The sequence below is a fragment of the Cephus cinctus genome, unplaced genomic scaffold, assembly GCF_000341935.2.
Source record: "Cephus cinctus unplaced genomic scaffold, Ccin1 Ccin1_scaffold0693, whole genome shotgun sequence".
Lineage (NCBI taxonomy): Eukaryota > Metazoa > Arthropoda > Insecta > Hymenoptera > Cephidae > Cephus > Cephus cinctus.
In genome coordinates this window covers 139649-159018 of record NW_014333316.1, presented here as the reverse complement: position 1 = coordinate 159018, position 19370 = coordinate 139649, and the positions used below count along the sequence as shown (strand labels likewise).

General features: G+C 44.3%; 1 protein-coding gene across 10 annotated transcripts in view; it reads left to right on the top strand.

The window, feature by feature from the left end:
- The window catches only part of LOC107269978 (teneurin-m), a 293857-nt gene that overhangs the window by 183096 nt on the left and 91391 nt on the right, over window positions 1–19370 (top strand). For 3 of the 10 annotated variants that reach the window (XM_015744491.2, XM_025087377.1, XM_025087376.1), the window contains exon 1: window positions 16282–16795. The exons of the other annotated variants lie outside the window; for them this stretch is intronic. In XM_015744491.2, coding sequence (XP_015599977.1) covers window positions 16783–16795 — 13 coding nt within the window. In that variant the 5' untranslated portion in view covers window positions 16282–16782. Of the gene's footprint in view, window positions 1–16281; window positions 16796–19370 lie in introns of those variants that run through there. 10 annotated transcript variants of the gene reach the window in all.

Sequence of the window (19370 nt, the reverse complement as noted above, 5' to 3'; positions counted from 1 at the left end):
GGGGGGGGGGGGTGCGGGGTGCGGGAAGGAATGGCTAGTAGAAGGAAGCTGTTCCTGCTAGTAACCCTTGAAGTAACCCCTTTAAAAGTAACTGTCGCAACACCTGGTGCGAGCGCACACCATCCACCCTCGAATATCAACCTATCCCTTAACCTGCTCCCCTACCCTCCCGCCCCATCCGCCGGGGGACTCCGGTGCTCCTGGTTCAGTTCATCGGCAACGCTGCTTCCCTTCGTCTTCCCATTGGCTACAGACACGACAGATTCGATGTGACCTTGGAACTCGACGTCTACGTATATATGTATATACGCACGTTGATAGAGATTTTTGGGCGGCGTCAGGCACCTTCCTCGAGGAAGCCAGAGGCCCCATGTGAATTATAGTAACCGTCTGATTAAACGTAATAAGCGATAAGCTCCCTCCGACAGAAGAAAATATTAGAGCAGACGGTGAAGGGAGCGAAAGCCTCCAGCAGCAGCACCACCCGGAGGGCAAATCGGGGTGTCCTTGACGGAACCTTTTACTCTAACCAAGTCCTCAGGTGGTAGATGCGCGTTCCTAGCATCGCCTCTGTGTGCCTCATACTACGGTACAGAACTACACTTTGCGACGTAGGCATTCCAGGAATGCTGTGGGAGTCTTTCTCTGCTCCCCGAGGAGATCTCCCTCAGGACTTACACCACCGAAATGTCCTGCCTGAGCCAACTTACTTTCTGTATCTTACTCGGGCAGAAATCCGTAGAAAATCTAGAGACGTCGCGAGGTACCCTTAGAGTAAACTCCACGATCCACCTGTAAATAACACGTTAACCCGTGATAAGAAGATCAGATTAAATATTTCATCGTCTCGTTGTTAAATTCAATTCTCGTCTCTATTCGTATTTCCGCCTCTTCGTTTCCAACCTCAAGCATCTCCGAGTAAGGCGACTTGATCGGTGAAGTCTACGATTAGCCCGTTCACGATTCATGTGGTTATTGAACAGCGGGCTTCGTTAACGCATTATTTCACGCGCGAAGCACTCAACTTCCTCGCGGATAATAGATGATAGAAAAAGTTGCAGCTCCTTCGGGCACGTGAAGTCCTCAGGACGCATTTCCATCGGTTTCACTCGTTTGCCCGATAGAGCGCGCTAGCGCTAAACTACAGGGATACCTTGAGGAAGTGAACTTCATTGATTTCCCTTGCCGCTCTGATTGTTCTTCGCGAGAACCTCGTCGCTCGAGTGTAAACATAAAACTGAAAAGGAGCATAATTAGCCCGGATTCCAGTAGTCGCTGCCCGAACTGGTCGGCCACTCGAGTGCTCGTCGTTAAAACTTACACGGGGAACTAATCTCGATAAAATCCGTACTGCTCTGACGTAATGTCCGCCTTCTTTCGAAGAGGGTTGGAAGGCGTTGGAAGGCGTTGGAAAGCCTCTCGGCGGTAGTATTCGCATTAGTGCACGTGGCTCCTCTTCTCTGTCGATAAAAAGAGAAGGAGGAAAGTTTTTATTGACTGTACATAAACGGTGGCTTAGCATTCAGCTTGGAAAGCTTTGCCTGTTCCCTTCACTAGCGCAAGAGAGTGAGGCTAACGAAGGTGGGAAGGAGTTTAGAGTTCAAAAGAGAAATACAAAGGGAAAGAGCCCATCGTTGTACCCTTCTTCTTGTTCGATTTCGGTAACGTTTATAAAAGTTTGTCATTGATATTCCGGCTTGGGGAGAAACGAAAAAAGGCGCCGGGAGGGGCGGAGGGGGGAGGGGCATGAATTCACTCCGATACCACCCCTAATTTCGATTCATCGAACGAAGATCGGGTGTACGTAAACAGTCGTGGCGGTGGCGTTAGGGGTGCGATTGTAATTTGAAACTTCGTGCCGAGAATCCTAAGGGGGGTGATGCTGTGGGATCCTGAGAGGAAAGAAAGGTCGAACGATAAGTAAATAGTGAAGTAACGTGGGCAAGGGATGAAAAGACACAATAGTAAGAATGGATACAGCAAATCGTCCCCGTTGGATAGCAGCGTGTTTAAAGTCTGCGACCCAAGTTGACGGGAACCTCGCGACCTCCCAGGCAACCTAATGGAATAATGCGTGCCCGTGGCAGGTTGGCTCGAAGGGCTGAGTTCAAGCCGTGGATTACGTGACTGGACGTTAACGGGAACCACTGGCTGGTGGATACCGTGTATCCTCCATACACGGGTTATCATTATCTAGGTTTATGGACGTGGAGTCTGTCTCGTGGCCATTTGTCAGTGGAGTTTATTGTAAACGGTAATGACGTTTAGCTGCCTTGTGTTCTGGCTGCACTGACACCGCATATGGGGGTGTATACCTGCTTTGAATCATGGAGCAGATATTCATAGAATAAAGATCGTGGCTTCATTCCTGAACATTATTTCTGGATTGGAATTCGCATAGGAATCATTATGAAAATTATTTTTTACCTTTTATAGAACTTTTTATTAGAGGCCTTGGCTCGACGTATCTGTACATCTGTGCCAGGTGCAGGCACGTGGATATGGATTTCTTTAAAGTGATTTCTGATCATCTGGACTTTGCTACTGTATCCACGCAGTGATTCTTGAGATTAGAAAATATGCTTTGGTAATCGATAGTACGTCGGTTGCTTAGAGCGGAGATATTATTTTGCTCTCTATCCACACTCACTGTTTATACAGATGCTAGTTGATATTGGCATTTGAGTCAATCGTGTGAGGCAACATTTGACTATAGGAAATATTTGGCGATTTCTCGATTATACAAATTTACTAATGCTGACCTATTTATACGGAAGAAAATGTATCTGCTTTTTCATATCTGCAAGTAATGCAATCGACAGTTGAAATTGAGAAATGTATCGAAAAATCTATAAATATTCAGTATTTAATGCTTTTTCATGTGAATCATTTTCTGTGCTCACTAATGGTATCGGTACAAGGGACTTCGTAGCGTTGCTAGATATTACCCAACTATCCGTATATGGGAAATCAGTGATACGCTGAGACAGGTGTAATTTTCCAAGTGCGACCACAGATCAGGGTCGTCTAGTTACTTTTATTTCCTGAAACATCAGAAGCCTCGCGAAGGCCTTACGCATTGTAGTCGCTCGTGCGTCATGCAGGCAAAACAATACCAAAAGCAGTAAAACAAGAAACGACAAATTCACACGTGACGAGAGTCCTCGTCGAGTCCCCCTTCCCACGTAGCTCAACTATAAGAAAGTAAACTTGTCAATTAATAATCCACTAATATCCCGGAGGCACTTCCTGCCGCCATAACGAAACTTTACCTAGACCCGTACTCCTTTTATTTAATTCCATGGAAGAGAATCCTGGCACTCGATCACGTCGTCTGGCCGAACCTCTTTTGTCCACTTTATCAATTATCCGGCTCACCACTTATCCTGACGATTCTCGAGTCTTGTCGCATGTATCGCTATAGTACAGCAGAGTAGTGATCCCAAGGAAGACATCCTTGGAGACTTTCAGATCCTTCAGAACTTTGAGTCTGGCCTTTGAGAAAAAAAAAATAAAACCTTCCCTGTAGTACAGGATTTTTAGATAATTTTTTCTATGTTTAATCCACTGTACGTCGAAAGCACTTTTACGCTTGGATGGGGAATAAGGGATGATTTTCTTTTGGTCGCTCGCATAGAAACTCGCTCCGTTCTTAAACCCAAAGCCTCAGGGCGATGTCCTGCTAGCAGGACGTGTAGCACCAGCGGAATAGATGTACCTAGTATCAATATCATGATTTATTCCGGGTAGCTATTTACACGCGAGCTTTCAAAGCCGCTTTCAGAAGATAACCTCGCTCACTCGGCCGAGATAACGTCAAAGTGGTCTTCTCTTCTGCTGATCGAAATGTTCTCCGACCCTCCCGACGGAAGGGTGGCAGAGCTAGTTATTTTTAAGGGCGAGAATAAGCTCTCGTAGAATACATACGGGACGGTCGGGTTGCTTTTCAATTTGCTGTTAAAAAATTCGAACGAGATGGCTCGCCGAGGGGGGAGAGGATGGAGTAAAATAATATAAAAGGGGAAGTGAATCAATATACACGGAACTAACCGGGAGAGTTTCTATGGATATTGATTATCGACAGGACTTGTCGATATTCGAACAGTTATAACTCTCAAGCTTCGAATCCTATTCCGACTATAAAAACTATCCGATTCTGACTCTGCTGCTGATCCTGGTTTGTGGATGGAGGATTCCACGAGATTCACTATTCAAATTATTTTACAAATTTCATGAATCGCAATAGTCTTGAGTTATTGGATTTGAGGTGGATCATGGATTTCGTTAGATGATCGTATAATCGAACCCAAATAAATCTTTAGCGTATTGGAGCCTAAGGAGGGTGAAATAGATGAAATAAATAATGCTATCGACGAGACTTGGGTGCTGGGAACTATGAGAAAAATATTTCCTAACCCATATAAACGAAAGATGAAAAATAAAAGAATAGGGAAATTCCTACCTGATAAGGAACGCTGAGAATTTGCAGTTTCAGAGGAAAATGACAAGATACCATTTAGCCCTTGTCATATTCCCGTTCCTGAATATTTTCCTCGGCTGTCGCGTAGATGGTTAGGTTCTCGTAGGTTGATATCTACACTATATCGCAGCAGGGGTCGGATGCCTACGCGATATCACGTTTGGCCAAGAACGCCGAGATGAACGAGTGACGATAAGAATATGCCGGACGAGTTACGCGGAATTTATTGCCAGCTCGTGAATCGTCATCCCGAAGGAAATAAGAAAATTGTACAAGACGAAAAGGGAGATTCCTGTGCGAAACCACGTATTCGCCCCAGAGAGTGACGTGAGCGATAAATAAAAGTCCTCGTGTAAACACCCTTAAGAAACGCGTCGCCCAGAATCAGTATAGAAATGAAACGTGATCGGGGCGATCCTGCGCCCTTGTCTGCGTTTTCGAAAGGGTTCGGGGACAGTCGAAAACTAGTGAATGGGTCAGTATCATTGTAACGCAAGAATAAGGGTTGGTAGCCGCAGGTAGGTGGATAGGTAGGTGGAAGGAGCGAAGGGTTGGATGGGAGGTTGGTAAAGGAGAGGCCGCTGACGCCAGTAATCCATCACCAGCTGTCTATGCCAGCTTCGTGGCTGGTGCCCGGGGCTAAACCAATCCATGCATTTCATTCCGGTGACTTCACTCAAACCCGCCATTTTTCATCATACGGCTACATCATCATTTTCTGATATGGCCTCCACCCGTATCGAACCTCCGGGCGAACCCTCGCGTCGATAACCACCATCCGCCATGTCTCTCTGCTCCTTTCCCGTACCATGTTCCTCCTCTGTGTATCATAGGAATGGTAACCATCAACCAGGCATAACCACTGCTGGTACCATTGACAGTCAGCCAGTCAGTTGATAGATCCAAGATGGAGGGTAAACAGATCCTCCCTTCTTGACTCTTAGGGGAGTTCAAAGAGTCTGGCATGTAAATGTAAAATAAAACTTTTTTTTTTAGCGATCCATCATGGTATCGCTAGTTATCCTCCGCGGGGAAAGACTTTTAGGATCGCTCTGCATCTGAATTGCCCTGGAGAATTTTACTTTCCTGTTTTATAATTTTTTTTTTTTTTTTTTTTTTTTTTTTTTTTTTTTTTTTTTTTTTTTTTTTTGTTTGAGTGGGATTCTCAATCTTCTCTAGACACGTATAAGTAATATTAGCGTAAAAGAGAGCGAGTATGTATAATTAGATAATAATTTGTAAGAAATGGGATAAGTGACTTTTCTGTAAATTCTTTATATACTGATGGGTGACATTGACAGTGAGCTTCGTGAACAGTGAACGTACTGAGGGTTCAAGTGGATTTAGACGGGGTGGTACCTGTAACGCTGGTGGGCCAACCACATCCTATGAATGCTACCGCGTCAAGGGCTCAATTAGCGAACGATAACGAACGCTCAGGAGTAAACATAACAGGGGTTAACCCCTTCGGCAGCCATTTCATCCCCTAGTTTGGCAGCATCGAAGCTTTAATATTTGTGCTCCGCTTCGCAATGTTTGCCCTTTACCCCGTGGCGCAGCCACCCCTCTGACTTGTCGTATCCATAGATATCCGCAGTACCGAGGTCGCGTTATTTAAAGATAATTCGTGCTTTGAAAATTCGAAAGGTCGCTCGTAACCTTAGGAACGTATTTTCGTTACAGTCAAATTTAATCGGTTTTTGTATGGATTTTTCAACTTCTTTTTCCGTGGCTGTAGAAAAGACTGGGACGGTAAGGGGAATCCTCGATGAGGAAGAGAATAAAAAGTGAGTGGAGTGAATGAAAAAAAAAAAAAGTAAGTTTCCGCGAACGCTTTTCATAGTATAAATTGTGCATGGCGGAACATTTTAACGGGCCGTAAAACGGCCTGGAACTCTCGTTTCTTCTTGTGTTTAAGCGTAAAGAAAGATAAGAAACGTGTGGTCGGTCTTCCAGCAATCTTCTCATATCCATAAAGATTGTTGGTGGAGGTGAAAGTTTGGATTTTGAATTGTGCGAAAGATTGTCAAAATCTTCAACTTCTCTATTTCTTTATACTTTGGTCTCTTTCTTTTTCTTGAGCTACCTACTGATTCCAAGGGTGTGCTTCCTCCTTTGCTTGTTTTACTCCTGCTTGATATACGTCTCTACAGTTTTGTCTATGTGCGCGTGGAGGCATGGAACTCATTAAGCACTGAAGTAAATATGACGTTCTCTCTATGCTTCTCTTTACTTTACATCTCTCACCTCCTTTAACGTCCTATTGGTACAGCCAAGAAACGGCGAGGAAACATCGTGGCCTTCTGCGATGTAAAACTTTATTTTAATGAGACATAGTCTGTGCCGCTGCTAGGGTGGGAGGGGGGAGGGGGGTGGCACACCCACTCCTATCTGGTTCCACCAGTCTGAAGCCATCGGGATGAAATATCAGTCTGAGGGGATGCGCAGAGTGTCGATATATGAAACGTAGAGCCAGAGAAAATATTCGTCGAATTTTTTCGTATAGAAGATCAAAGGGAATAATAGAATTGTAATAAACGTTTATCTACGGTGAATTATTTTGACCGAAAATATTTGCCGTGACAAATGTAAATAGCCATCTTTTACAATAATTCCCTTTTAAGCTAAAAATTTCGTGATCCGCTTTTACCATTTCAATTCTCCTCTTGCCATTTTCCAGTCTTGCTCCTTCTCTGCTGACTGCTCTATCTTCTTCGCTGTATTTCTTTAATTCTCTCTGCTGCTCTCCCTCCCAATCTACTTTCTACCTTGCTTGTACATTGCCATTCCTTGAAGACTGGTGCCTTGCCGCTCTCGTGAGAATCTCGCAGCTGCAACTTGCAGCCTCGCACTTCCGACAGGGACCCCCGAAAGTCTTCTTTCGAAGAAGCCGAAGTAAACTCTCTTTCGCGTTCCACTCCCAGACAACCCCCCACGGGCAGGAAGACTATAGGGGTTGGTGAGGACTCGAGTAAAAATTCTGTAGTATGCAGGGGACCTGCAATTGATCACTCAGGAGCAGTGTGGATGATAGCCCGTCGAATATCCTATAGTACGGGCATACTTACAAAATGCATTAGCAAGATTTAGCGCAGGTATAGCTTCAAATTAAAAAAAAAAGAGAGAGAGAGAGAAAAGGAAAAGTCTCAGAAAGATCCAATTGAACGAATGAAATGATAATGGAAAAGAAAGAAGATAACGCGACTGGAATCCACTTAAAGAATTGATATCTTCTAAAGAATCGAGCAGTTGTCGATATATGACAGTGGCCGAATAACGTATGTCAATCGATGGTCGATTGAAAGTATAAAGACGTCGAATCAGACGCGGACAGACGTTGGCCCATGTAAATTGGTCCCTTTGAATCCTCCCGAGAGTGTCCGGGACTAATCCTCTAAGACCCAAAGAGAATCCTGGTTGTTCTACGCTGACAGAGGGTGGTTGAGGATTTCGGGTGAAATTCTCATTGGTACCAGGTGAGGGTAATGGTTCCGATGCCTGTATCTATAGATTGAATAAGGAAGGTTAAGGCACCTGTAGATCACGGATGTAAATGGGTCCAGAGATCAGATAGCTTTATCTAGGGACGAGAAGCTTGAATATAAAACAGGACCTCCGACATGAGCGTATCCCGACCGCACCCTTATACGATCTGATCAGGATCATTCGATCCAGCATCCGCCAAGACTTGGACGCAGCTTCGTTCTCCTACACCTTGTATTTCCTTTTTCTCTTCACTATTCGTGTATCTTCGACTACGATAGGATCACCAATTATTCGAGAGGATGTTACGTCGAGCATGAGCCTGTCAATTACCGGGGCCGACCTCACCCATGAGAAACGATCTTCACTGATCACTCTGCGCCCCATCTCCTCTCTCTCTCCTTAGAGATCCTAGTAACTCTCACGTGATATTCGATGGATCTATTTAGTACTGTCTAAAGTCGTGATCTCTTGCATTTTATTATTTAGTTTTAGCATGTTTTTGAGATTTTTTAAAAATATCTTCTATGAGGTGGCTGTGGCTGTCTCTTCTCTCGGAAAGTAGATCTCGACCGATCGAACTCGCTTTACCATAGGCTCCTGGTAACGTCACTTCTACTGTACATAGGGACAGAGACGAGCCAAACATTTACACTTCTTGTTACCCTTCTGCACATTCCGTTCATCCCACGCTGGAAATCCTCCCTTTCCAGCAAACCCTTCGAAAATACGCTTCGCCGATTTATCGAAGCGCGACTGCGAATTAGCATCTCTCCTCCTGTATTTGCTCTCGTGCTTATATGTATCCGGTCTGTTAACAGTAAGGGATTATGGCTGTGACATCATAGTACTCGTTCGGAATGGCCATAAATTCTACAATTATTTAGCGATGGCAATTAAGTTTTCATTATGAAATTTCTTATAAATTGTAGAATAAAAAATCTCCGTCTGTATTCTGGCTTTGGGTTTTCCGTTAATTTTTTTTAACTCGTCTTCATTAAATCTCCTGCATTAAGTTTTACCGAAGCGAGGATATTTCTTAGTCCGGGCCCTCTAGATCACAGATTCGTCCCTGAAATTTGCATGCTTAGTCACTATATGCACATGTAGTTTGTTACCGCCGCCGTTACCGCAGCCACTGCTGATTGCTGATTATTCACAGACGCTAAAATATACACAGGACGTCCTGGCAACCCCTACGAAATCCATGTGCCGTACGCACCCCCAACGGGACCCCATCGATACACCCTCTTCAGGCCGGATGATTTGCGGCCAGACTTGCCGTAGTTTGCCTCTATTCCTATACGGCGTCAGGTTAGGTTTGCAGAATAAAGTTATAGTGCGAAAGCTTATCGCAATGACAAAGATTTTCACCGAGTACCCCCTTTACGAGTCACTTAGAGCGAAGGGGTTTCAATGAGAATGGCTTGGAATTTTCAGCGCGCAATTACAAGCTTGTCGATAATTAACAAAACGAGAATCGTCGTGTTGCGTAGCCGTGTGGCATTAACAAGATAGCTATAATTAGCGTCTATTTCAATTAATTATACAATATCCGGAAAATCCAAATCTTCTTCTACAATTTCTATCGAGACTTCAGGCACGAATATTGCGAATATTAGAATTGCCAAGAAGCACTCAGAAAAATGTCGTCCTATTTTACTTACCCAGCATCCACAGGATGGAATCTGGAAATGAAGATTTGAGAGAAATCGCGAAGGGCGTGAACTTTGCCCTTTTTAATGCGTCACACCCCAATTTAGCACAATTATGTACAGATGGCGAAGTTCATGCAGAGGGTGGACGGTCTTCAATCGGGTACTTCAGCATCCATTATAATAAAGGTGACTCCGTGACATGGCAAGTACCACTAATTATTCGCGAGAGAGAGGGAAAGAATGAAAAGAAATGAAGACAATAAATTAGTGAGAATTTACCAAATTTAACCGCAGTCTATGGTTGTTGGTGAAAATTACAGTTAAAAAGTGGCAAAAACATTTTGGACATTAATATCAATATGAAACTTTTTATATATCGACCGACCTACTTCGATTTGGACAACAATTGACGTAAAATTATCTTCCAGCTTCGTCAAAAATTCCCTTTCTCCCTAGAACCGTGACTGTTAATCCCCGTTGACGCTTGACCACACGGAAAACAAAGTACAGAAAACAATAATTCACTTTGACTTTTAGCCAGAAATATTGTCTCTCAAGTTTTCCAACATTTTTATCGTAACGTAAAAACAATTATAATCCGTACAAAGGGGGTCATCCCACGAACACTCACCGTATACCTTGCAAAAAGTAATTGGAAAATAATTCCAAGGCAATGTGCAATTCGCCGCAGTCACGTAAGTATAGTCCATGCGTCGCTGCAGTGCATTCGAAATTAGTATCTATGGGTAGGGCAATGCGTAAAGGGCCTAACCAAGGGTGGCAGGAATACGGAGAACGTAGTGGAGGCCTCTCGACACATGCATTATTCAAGCAACGTGGTCCTAACTCACGCAAGACGCATCCTCTACGCCAGGACCCGGACGCCGCACCGCAACCGAGTTTACCGAGCGGTGATTTGTACTCGACAATCAGGGCTATTTGTTAAGAAGACCCCTTCCTACGTTAGTCATTCCTCTTTCTCTACGTACCGCCAGCTCTTGGTACCGATAGAGATTATTCTACCGTCTAATGCCCAGTACTGCACTCGGGTAGAGGGTACGAAGCACCGTGTCCTCTTTTGCGCTTATAATCGTGGTAAATATATATATGAAAGTTGCTTCTAGGTTGACCAAGTTCATTTTCTAGCTTATCCTGTTATCTTGTTTTCTCGGGAAACAGGCGATTGGTGGTTAACTTGGTATACGGATCGTTTCGGTGTATCCTAGGAAATTGAAGATTTTTAGTATTCCAGACAAGCGGTACGCATGGCGAATTCTCCCTTTTAAAGTCTCTGGGATACGTTCCGGTTCCTTTCGGCAGCCATGCTCGGCTGGGGTTCTCTGGTGGAAACAAATATTTGCGATAACTCCAAACCGAAAAGGTCCGTCGCAATTTTCCAACTTGGTATCCCTTAGCTTGATTCATACTGTGTGCTCAGTGTGATACTTGGAACGGAAACATGGCAGACTCTGAACATTCACTTGGTTCTCAACGAGAATCGGTTGAGAAATTCTTGTGGCTTTCATACAGTGAAAACTTGTTCTTAGTCTTTGATTCTTTGGAAACTTGAACTAGACAAATAGTACGGATTACTTGAAATGTCTCTTGCAATTTTCTGTGCTATCTTCAAACGACAGGTTTTTCTTTTTAAATTAATTCCTGCAAAAAGTATATTCTAATATATTTCACATTTCCTTGAAATTCGAATTTGCTATTTTCGGCTCATACGTTCCTGCCTTTTTATTTTATTATTGTAAATGGTCAGTTGACTATACAAGTATCTACATCTAGTCAGTGATTGGTAGGTAGGTAAGGATAGGAATAAAGGGAGCCAGAAGCCAGCAGATCAGGTAGCGAAAGCTAGGAGAAGGTCCTGACTCTAGAGTTCGCGGTGGCTGCTGCTCTTCTTGTATACGTGTATGCGCGTGTATGCTTACCTAGTTAGTAGTTTTTAATTAGCGTGTATTTACGTAATTTCAAACCCACTTAGCGAGTAACAGGCTGCCGTAGAGCTGATCCAGACCGAGCTGCGATAAACATTTAAGTTTCTCGAAGTTCCTAGAGTCTCTTCTAAGGTACTAGTGGGGTAGGTATAGACCTTATACTTAAACTAGGAAGCAATGCTGCGTCTCCCTTGCGAATCCTTCCACATTCTCTAGGCACCTCTCTCCCTCCCTCGCTCTCTTCCTCTCTCTCTCTCTCTCTCTCTCTCACTCACTCCTGCTGTACTGTTTTTGTGACCAACCTTATGCTCCTGATATAATTTACCTCTCTCCCTCCCTCGCTCTCTTCCTTAGTGGGGTAGGTATAGACCTTATACTTAAACTAGGAAGCAATGCTGCGTCTCCCTTGCGAATCCTTCCACATTCTCTAGGCACCTCTCTCCCTCCCTCGCTCTCTTCCTCTCTCTCTCTCTCTCTCTCTCTCACTCACTCCTGCTGTACTGTTTTTGTGACCAACCTTATGCTCCTGATATAATTTAACATTTTCAAAGTACTTTCAATTCGACTGAGTCAAACGAGCCAATTTCAAAACATGTCTTGTCAGCTTATTGGCATCCTAAGAAAATGATATTTTTTCATTCTGGTCTACATTCTTTTTGACATATTATATAATACAGAGCAAACCGCCCCTCGTTTGTATCGCGACGCAAGATAAGGATAAAAAAATCCACAAAATTGGAAACAGAGAGAAAGAATGAGTAAATGCTCGATAAATGGACTTTTCGATGATACCTCAATTTCCTCTTAAATCATCTCCATCCAACAAACTTTCTGTGATGTATGAAAACTCGAATGCGATCTCTATGATGGGAAAGAAGTCGATACTTTGCGAAGTAAACTTTGACCGGGATTGATAGCTCTATGTGTGTATCGCTAAAATAATTTTATCCGTAATTATCCAGAAATAATATCCGAAGGATATTACCAAATAAAAAAAGAAATCAATATCCTTCTGTCGATTGCTACGATTCACCTGCCATAGACATTACTGCTTATTTAAATATTAACTATGGCAACAGTCGAAGAAACAAATCCATACGAATCCAATTTACAGAAAAGAGACTGACAAGCTAATCCATCCTATTCCCACAGGGAATCGTGCCATCACCGATTTCCATAAGAATTCCAGAAGGGATTTAAAACATTCTAAATCGACGTATCGTGACACGTACAAGACTACCGAGACACGAATCATTTTTCTCGATCTTCCCTCGAAGCTTCGCTTTAATTAGATTACCTTAAAGATCAAATTAAAGTGACACCACGTATAGGTATTCTTTATACTAAACTGAGCTACAAGCCAAAAGTCCGATCGGATCTTATTGTCACTGGTATTAATCGACAGCCATCAGTACGTGACGGTGCTCGTTAAGGGTCTTTTCCGTGGGATAGAAGTCTATTCCTGAAGGATCCGTCTTCGTGGCCAAGTTCCTCGATAACATCCAAGGTGAAGACGACACAGGATAGAAGGAACTCGGTGACACGAGACATGTTTCCGAGTGCATGTCACACCCATGCAGGAACCAAGCACTCGAACCATCCATCTTAACGTACCAGCCAAAGGGGTTTTATTCATGGACCATTCCTACGTATCTAGGACCTATGTACATTTATATACTGTGTATACGTATAGATATATCGATGTACAGCCCTTGTGCGATACCGTGCATCATCCCCGTTGAGCTCTTCTGCATTTTGCGGCAGCAGCAACCCCCTGGGCCGTGACGACAATACTTCAACGCCTCGCCTCTATTTATTCCTAGCTGAACATGAGGGATGCTAGTAATGTCTTTACAAGGGTGCCTCGTTCTCTCTCTCTCTCTCTCTCTCTCTCTCTCTCTCTCTCTCTCTCTCTCAGGGGTAGTTTCTTACCGGTCGAGCTTTACCGAGGTTTGCTGGCATAAGAAGGCGTCGCCAAGGGCGTCGATACTCCTGCTCTGCTTGCTGCTGGTACCGATTTTGCTCGAGGGAGCGCTAAGGGGATGATGGGCAAAGTATTTGCAGCAAGGGTAGTTAGCCGAGCCTTCTTTCGACAGGCGCGTCAGGTGGTAGGACTTAAGGTCGTCTCGTTCCACTGTCTACCGTGTGTCTTGGATGTCTGAACTACGGGTTATCCTTGGCTGCTGTCTTTTTGACATTCTAATATCGGGAGATCCATTTCGAAACTCGAATAGTGTTTTCAATAGTTTCTATTACACTTCCCTTTGAACTGTCACCGATACTTGTACGTTACGATAGTACTGGCGTGTACCTTCCTTGCTGGCGCAGAACCGAATCCGTCTCTAAAGGGAGATGGATGTTTAGCGCAGCGATAGACACAGGTATAGGGAAGATTGAATAAGAGCTACTTTACCACCTATTCTTCCCTTGACTGCGTTTTGTCCCTTATTAGATATTCCATTTTATTGAAGGAACGTAGCTTATTCCTACCTACTCTGCATCCCTTTTCCTTTGGCTGAAGTACCATGCGCCCACCGACCCCCCTACCTATTGCCCCACGATTCCGTTTCTGACGTTCCTTCCGCTTCCTTCCGCTTCCTTCCGCTTCCTTCCTTCATCGACAAGACATCCCTTTATTCAGCATCTCGAATTTCCGACTTTATTATTCACCCTTTCGCCAACCTCCCCTCGTCATCCCTCTATTTCATCTCCCCAACGAAGACTTTATACGAATCTTCGGAAAGCGGTTACTGATAAGAGTTGACGGAGGGGCGGGGGAGAGAAAGCGTATCTATAGGAAGCCATCACTGCCATCGTCGTCTTAGGGGATGCATGAGATTTTTTTTATTTCCTCCTAGATTCTCACCCCGCACTCAATTCATTCTCTCGTCCGTCTTGGCTTGATAAAAATTTCAGGGAAATTCAAGGCGTCTGAGGTTCAGTGAGGTTGTGTTGTAAAAAACAAAGAGTATCGAAGAGTGCTCCGAGAAGCATTGTGAGATACGACACCAAGTGCACTTACGTCTTTCCCTTCAATTTCAGGAGAAGGAAGAGAGAAAAAAGGAAATTCCAAGAGTTTCATGGGTTTTTTCGATTATTCAGAGCTTTGGTGCTAAATAAATTGAGCTGGTACGTCCGTCGACTTCTGTTTTGTATTGTTTGCGTAACTGTGACCGTGGGATAATTAATTGTGATCGATTAGGCGTGGCGAGGGTTGGGACGTTATTCCACTTGGTAGTGCTTTCAAAGTTTCTGGTAGATGCTCTGGGCTTTCAGAGAAATCGATAGTCATAATCGGAGCATCGTAATTCCGAAGTGGTGTCTAGCATAACGTTCTTACGGTTGACGGAATGAAATTACCCCGTAATTATCTATCCTAATAATAACGTCAGAAAATCTCAAGATTGATATACGCTAAAATAGATGTTTTTTAAATAAATATAATGATAAAGGATGAACGATAAGTGAAGTTTTCGAATAAATTGTACCAAGTGAAACGTTAAAGGAAACGTTAACAAATCTCTAATCTCGTTTAAGCCGCACCCTTTCTCATCCTTCGTATCCCCCTCAAACTAATTCCCAGCTATACGTATCTCTGTACCAATAACCCCTTCTCATCGCTCATCCTCCTGAATCAGTGATTCCTCTGGAAGATCTTTAAATGATCAATCCCCCACGTGACTTCGACACAATGACGAGTCTAATCTACTCCCATGATCTGACTACCGACACGTTTACAGGAGCGAGTCTCACCTGAACGGCTGATTATGTCAGTCCAGGTAACCACGTGCGTTTGTTTATCTGATCACGCGTTATAATGACAGACAGGCTACCGGTCCTGGGCCGATACGCTCTCTTGCTCAGGACCATAGACTGTGTGGCCTGCCAAGATTAGGATGGCTGTCGCCCAAGGCAAGGAGGTCTCTCTGCCCCTTCGTAGGGTGGTTAGTTGGAATGAATGGTCGCTGAATGAATCACCGCTAACCAATTAAGGATATTCTGGACCCAACGGACTTTGGGACTGCTCCAAAATATCTCACTGTCCACAACGATGTGACAGCTTCCTCGAATCAAGTCGCATACGTGGGACCTGCATCACACGATACATCTAGAGATGCGGAGCATAATGAACATCAAGGTGCAACAGTGGAATTTTTCCTCGAGAAGAATAAATGTATCACGGTCCAATTATCAAAATTATACGAACACACTTGGACAGTGGAGTCAGGGCGTAGCAGGGTGCACGGTAGGGGTTGGATAGACGGTGTATGCTCTGGGCCAGCGGGCTCTAGGAGTCCAGGGGGTGCCGAGTGCCGATTTAGGGGATGAAGTTGGCATGGAACAGTATAAGGGTGCAGGGAGAGGGCGAGAGAGAGAGAGAGAGAGAGAGAGAGAGAAGGGTGACGCGACGTAGACCTCTCTCGTCGGTAGGGTAGATAAGGGTGCAGGGAGAGGGCGATGGGCCAGCGGGCTCTAGGAGTCCAGGGGGTGCCGAGTGCCGATTTAGGGGATGAAGTTGGCATGGAACAGTATAAGGGTGCAGGGAGAGGGCGAGAGAGAGAGAGAGAGAGAGAGAGAGAGAAGGGTGACGCGACGTAGACCTCTCTCGTCGGTAGGGTAGGCGACGGCGCATCTCGTTGACGATGTTGTGCGCATGCGCCGTGTGGGAGTACAGCTGTGACTTGGGTCGAAGGAGGAACTAGTCAGTGCAGTGGCTGCTCCCGTAGAGTGAACATTGATTTGCGCGCGTCCGCACGTTTCACATATACGAGTCCGTGATAACCCGATATACAGTCTGCTGTGCGCTCCCTATACCTATATTATGTCCATCCTCCAGCACCGATATCAACGCCATCCCCGTCGGTAAAGACTTTTCTACCGTGTCCGTGGAACATCCCTCGGGCTTCTGACGTTTAATATTTTTCTTTCTGATTCTCCTATCCTCGCCTGTCACTTTTTTGCTTATTTTCTCTTTTTTTCCTTTTATCTCCCGCACTTCGTAACAGTTGTATCGTTTATAGACATATCGGCTTTAATGTTATCACGTACGCAAACGCGAGTGTACTCAAGTGCTATACAGGATATTTAAACTCGTCTGATGGTCTCCTAGCGACTTAAATCTGCCGCGCGTTTGTGCCGATAATGGTGAAATAAGTGATAGTGAAGTGTCCTGTGCAATGAGAAAGGCAAAGGCTCTACCGATAGCTCTAGAGGACAAATGTACCAGCCAGGTTCGTGATTTTGTGATATTACTGCGGATTTTACTGTGATTTATCTTTTCACGTGATTTCGGTGACGATTGGAGCTTTTTCATTTATTTCATTCAGTGCACGAATCTTAGGACGTGAAACGTTCCCACCACGCCCATCTGCTGCACTTTTACTCGATTTACTCGCCGATCTTCTATTACGAGGGTAGAACCGATATATCTCGCGAAATCGTAATAACGCGAGGGAGATATGTAAGAAAAAATTATCATAATCTGTGCAACTGTGTGAAATCTTATAATTACGATTCCTTCAATTAAACTACCGTGATTCAGGATGATCCTCGCGGGTTTAAGATTTGCGTCAGGATGTTTTGAAAAGCGGCCATTTTCCTCGTTCCCATTTAATTGACGCTTCTCATCCCGAGAGCGAAGGGTGGAAGCGCGAAATTGCTGTTCGATCGTTTCGCACTCGCAATAATAAACCGTACTATTGCGAATCAGTAAAACGGGTCGAGGGAAGAGGATCTCGTTTTCATCTGACTCTCGTTTGCGGCGCATTGCTAATTGGCAAATGAGGTCGAACTGCAAGAACAATTTCAATGCGAAATGCAGCCCGGCTAAATATCGAAATTTGCACGTTCACTTTGAAGGATGTACCGTTAACGACAAGATAGCGTGAATCCGCCTATTCAACCCTTTTACCAGCGTACATCTTTATCAAGGAGTAATTAATTATCAAGTAAAACAGATCCCGAGTGGTTGGCTTATCGGCAGGTCGTAACTCTCCCGATTAATTCACTCCTGATAATTATCATCTGATAACACTTCAGCTGCCTTTATTGTTTCGAGAATATAAAAAATATTCATGAAATTCATCCCTCAATTTTCTCGTTAATTCAATAGAATTTATTAGTGTTTATCATCCTGCTACAAACGTTAAATTAAAGTTTGCCGAATTTCCTCTCAGATCCACGGGGATCGGACGAATTAATATAAAGTCAAGTTGTTGACTTTAATTTGGCGACGGGAACATCGAGGCATTCAGGGCTGGCGACAATATGCGCAAATTGCATATGGTTCGGCAGACGCTAGAAGAGAGAAGATAGAAAAATACCGTAGTACCAATAAAGCATGTAGCTAGGGGTTGACTGAGAGGGTTGGAGGGCTTTTATCGAGGGGTTGAAGTTGGCGAGTTTTAAGAGGTGAAGTATGGTCGGCAATCCTATTAACAGTGGTAGCGGTAGCCTTAGTCTGCTCGTAGTGAGGTAGTTTAGGGCGTCTCTAAATGAGCGACGAGAATAGAAGGCAGCGTGAAAACAAACGGGGCGTGGAATTTTAATGAAAACAAATGCAACTTGTATTTTCTCTGAACACATAGAACCTCGTGAAAGGCACGTTCGCGTTTTAAGGAACGTGCACGCGCCCCTTCGACGAGCCCGGCGAACCCCCCGAATAACCCACTGGAGTCGGGTGCGACGAAAATAGTTATTCGCGAAAATAATGACACACGCTATTACGACAGTTTTTAAAGAGACGGAAATCATGGCGCCTGAGCGCTGCTCAAATTCCCTTGACGCTTTTATTATCCGTTTTCTAATTATTCCTATCATCGTTATCACGTGACTTTAAGGATCGAATCGATATTTCATGTCCGTTTAAAAAACGAAAAAGAAGAAAAACGCGTGTTGTTAACTATGCTCTCTTGATAAAGAGGCTAGTGTTTCTTTGTTCTCTTTTTTCTTATCTCCGTTCAACTTATCTGCTTTACTGTCTGGATCTTCTGAAAGTCTTTCTGTCTTCTTGGCGCGATATTTCTCCTGGGACGGTATAAAGATGATAGGGAGACGAAAAAAGTAGAGAAGATTGAAGTTCCGAGTAGCGATGCAATTATTTTCATCCAAGGAAGAGAGAGAGAGAGAGAGAGAGAGAGAGAGAGAGAGAGAGTCATCGGCTTTGACGAAAGCCGTCTATTAAAAATAGTGAAGTCCGTTACTTGGCAATAATCGCCTAATGGTCGCTGACCCCGGACGTCAATATATCATGTAAATCGTCCTTTATGCAGTCAAGACATTTTGCTTCTTTATTCCTTCCCTTTCTCTCCTTTTCTTCTCTCCTCGCTCGTTATCACGCTTCTTCTCTATCTCTTCCCGGCACACTATCACAATCGCGCTATGTGCTTCGACTCGGACGTTTTCATTCCTCGTTCTCCCTTTAGATAAATGATGCTTCCTACCCCGTAAATTTCTTCCACGAGCAGCGTCGGGTCACACGTATGTACACGTATAGCACCTGCACCGGTAGGGATGCTGGATTCCTGGCACAGGGACGTGTGTGCACATAATGTCGGATACCCAAAGCGGCTGTACGCATCTGCCTGCGTGTACATACGTAGTAGCCTGGGTTTTCTAGGGGTTGAAAAGTGTGAGGAGAGGGTGCAGGGGGAGGAGGGGGAGGAGGAGGAGGAGGTGGGGAGCGAGGCGACGACGGGATGGAAGAGAAAAGAGAGGAGAGAATTTCCGCAAAGCGTATAAAGCGAATAAAGGGAAGCGGAAGTGTCGTAAAAATCCGCGGCTTGGAGAAAAGAGAAAATGGAGGCG